Source organism: Helianthus annuus, chromosome 2 (genome assembly GCF_002127325.2).
Source record: "Helianthus annuus cultivar XRQ/B chromosome 2, HanXRQr2.0-SUNRISE, whole genome shotgun sequence".
Lineage (NCBI taxonomy): Eukaryota > Viridiplantae > Streptophyta > Magnoliopsida > Asterales > Asteraceae > Helianthus > Helianthus annuus.
In genome coordinates, this window is record NC_035434.2 from 76,806,510 (window position 1) to 76,808,786 (window position 2,277).

At 41.3% G+C, this 2,277-nt stretch overlaps 1 protein-coding gene across 1 annotated transcript; it reads right to left on the reverse strand.

Annotated features, from left to right (window-relative positions):
- Window positions 1-568: 568 nt before the first annotated feature.
- LOC110891130 lies at window positions 569-1,921 on the reverse strand. Its single transcript, XM_022138800.1, has 3 exons — window positions 1,355-1,921; window positions 1,036-1,307; window positions 569-911 (listed from the first exon to the last, which is right to left on the reverse strand). Exons 1-3 carry the CDS (start codon window positions 1,919-1,921, stop codon window positions 569-571), a joined length of 1,182 nt encoding a protein of 393 aa, XP_021994492.1.
- Window positions 1,922-2,277: the final 356 nt, after the last annotated feature.

Here is a 2,277-nt window from a genome sequence, read left to right on the forward strand (position 1 = left end):
TTCTTCTTCACGAATAATATTGGCGCTCCCCAAGGCGATGAGCTAGGCTGAATGAAGGCTTTCTCCAACAGCTCATCTAATTGGGCTCTTAACTCTTTCATTTATGTCAGTGCCAGACAATATGGAGCTCATGCAACTGGTGCAGCTCCAGGCAAGATGTCGATTCTGAACTCCACCTGCCTCTCAGGAGGTAACCCAGGCAGTTCATCAGGAAAGACATCTGGGTAACCAAAGATGATTGGAATATCGTCAATCTTCGCCTTTGGTTTATCTACCATTACACCATGTAGATGACACATCCGCTTTTCAAACACTTAGATGCCTTAAGTATGGACACTTAATCAGGCAATCCATAGTGTATATCCCCCTGAATGGTGATCATTTCACCGGAAGGGGTTTTAATTTCGATGAGTTTCATGTCGCACGCGATACGTGCTTGGTTATGCGATAACCAATCCATACCCAAAACTACATCAAACCCCGCCAATTTCATTGGCAGAAGAGATAATGGAATAGAATGATCCTTAATGGATATAGAGAATCCATCAAGAATAGAAGAAGCTGTTTCTCAGGTTCCATCAGCAAGCTCTACCTCATACTTAATATCTAGAGTTCCTATGGGCAGATTTAAAAGTTTACTAAACTTAAGATCTACAAATGATTTATCTGCACCTGAATCAAATAGGACTCTAGCATAGACGTTGTTAATGAGGAAAGTACCAGTTATGACATTATCATCATTCACCGCCTGCCTAGCGTTCATCTTGTATGCTCGTGCATTACCCTTTTTAGCCTCTTCATGCTTCTTTGCATTTTTAGGGCAGTTAGTCTTGATGTGCCCTTTCTCGTTACAGCCGTAGAAAACGGCATCCTTAAGGTTTTTGCACTCCAGGGTCTTATGCCCCTTCTTCCTACAGATACCACAGGGTTTTGCCTGCGGGTCAGAGTTACACTGTCCTTAGTGTTTGCAGTTGCAGGTCTTACAGGTGGGTTTCTCACCTGACCTGTCTTGGTTCTTCTTGAACCCAAACCTACCTTTTTTTCTTCTTGTTAGACCTTTGGGAGTTGTCATCCTCCCTCTTCCTCTTACCCTTTGCATCAGTCTTTCCAGACTTGCTTCTCATTACATCCAAGGTGAGCGACAGAGATAGGTCCACAACCGACCGGTAAGTGGTAGGCTTTGAAGCCTTGACATGCCCCTTGATTTCTGGTGCTAAACCACCAATAAAACGCGCAATGCTTTTGGGCTCTAGGGTGATCAAATATGGTACCAACCTTGACATAGAGTTGAAGTCGGTAAGTAAGTCCTACAATCCATATTTTTCATCACAAGAGTCAGAAAATCTGACTCTACCTTCTCTACCTCGTGTTGTGGACAATAAACTTCTTTGATTATGTCCACAAATTTTGACCATTCGAGGTTGTAGAGGGGAATCTTTCCCGTAGATTGGATCATAGTTTTCCACCATGTAAGGGTCTCACCCTTAAACGACTGTGATACAAACGTCACAGTATCTTCCTTTGCACAACCGCTGATATCAACCATGGTTTCCATTTCGTCTAACCAACACATGCAATCTATATCTCCTTTTTCACCATTGAAGTCCTTTGGCTTGCAAGAGACGAAGTACTTGTAAGTACATCCTTTGGTAGAACGGGGTTTCTCATCAAATACAATCTTCTTTGGTTCACTCTTTGCATTCGAAGAGTGAACAAAACTTTCTTTATGAGATGAATGTGGCTTGGAATGGGTCTTGGAGCGAGTAGCACTCGTCTCCTTAAATTTTTCCATGACCTTTTCCATGGCCTTGTCGACAGCTGCATCTATTCGAGCTTGGAAATCATCAGCATTGATGTTTACATTCGCATCATCATCCGTATTATCGTTACGACTATTGTTAGCCTCATCAGAGTTTTCCATCTCAGAAGCTTTGGTACTAAACACCAAAATAATCAACTGCTTAGTCGCATTACGATTTGTCATCACAATTGACGAATTTAACGAGCCAAGATATTATTAAACCATATAGGCTATTTAACATTTCTAATGAAGGTTGTTTTGAAAATAGTTCAAAATATTAGCCTAAGTCACAAAAGGACCATTAATGGCCATAAAAATGGAACGTAGTCCACTATTTATTAGACAGGGGATCATAGGTCACAATTGTCGTTGTCGCACTGACAATATTAAATAGCTCAAAGGCTCGTCTTGAAGGACATTAAAAATATGGCACAAAAGGCCTTGTCACAAGGAAATTTTAAATATAAGCCACGATC

What these genes read in the sequence shown, in the direction of transcription:
- LOC110891130 (XM_022138800.1), bottom strand. Translation starts at nt 1,921, where the DNA reads ATGGAAAACTCTGATGAGGCTAACAATAGTCGTAACGATAATACGGAT. An exon ending in CACAACACGAGGTAGAGAAG is followed by an intron (nt 1,308 to 1,354) that starts GTAGAGTCAGAT and finishes TATGGATTGTAG; the next exon opens with GACTTACTTACCGACTTCAA. An exon ending in TCTAACAAGAAGAAAAAAAG is followed by an intron (nt 912 to 1,035) that starts GTAGGTTTGGGT and finishes TGGTATCTGTAG; the next exon opens with GAAGAAGGGGCATAAGACCC.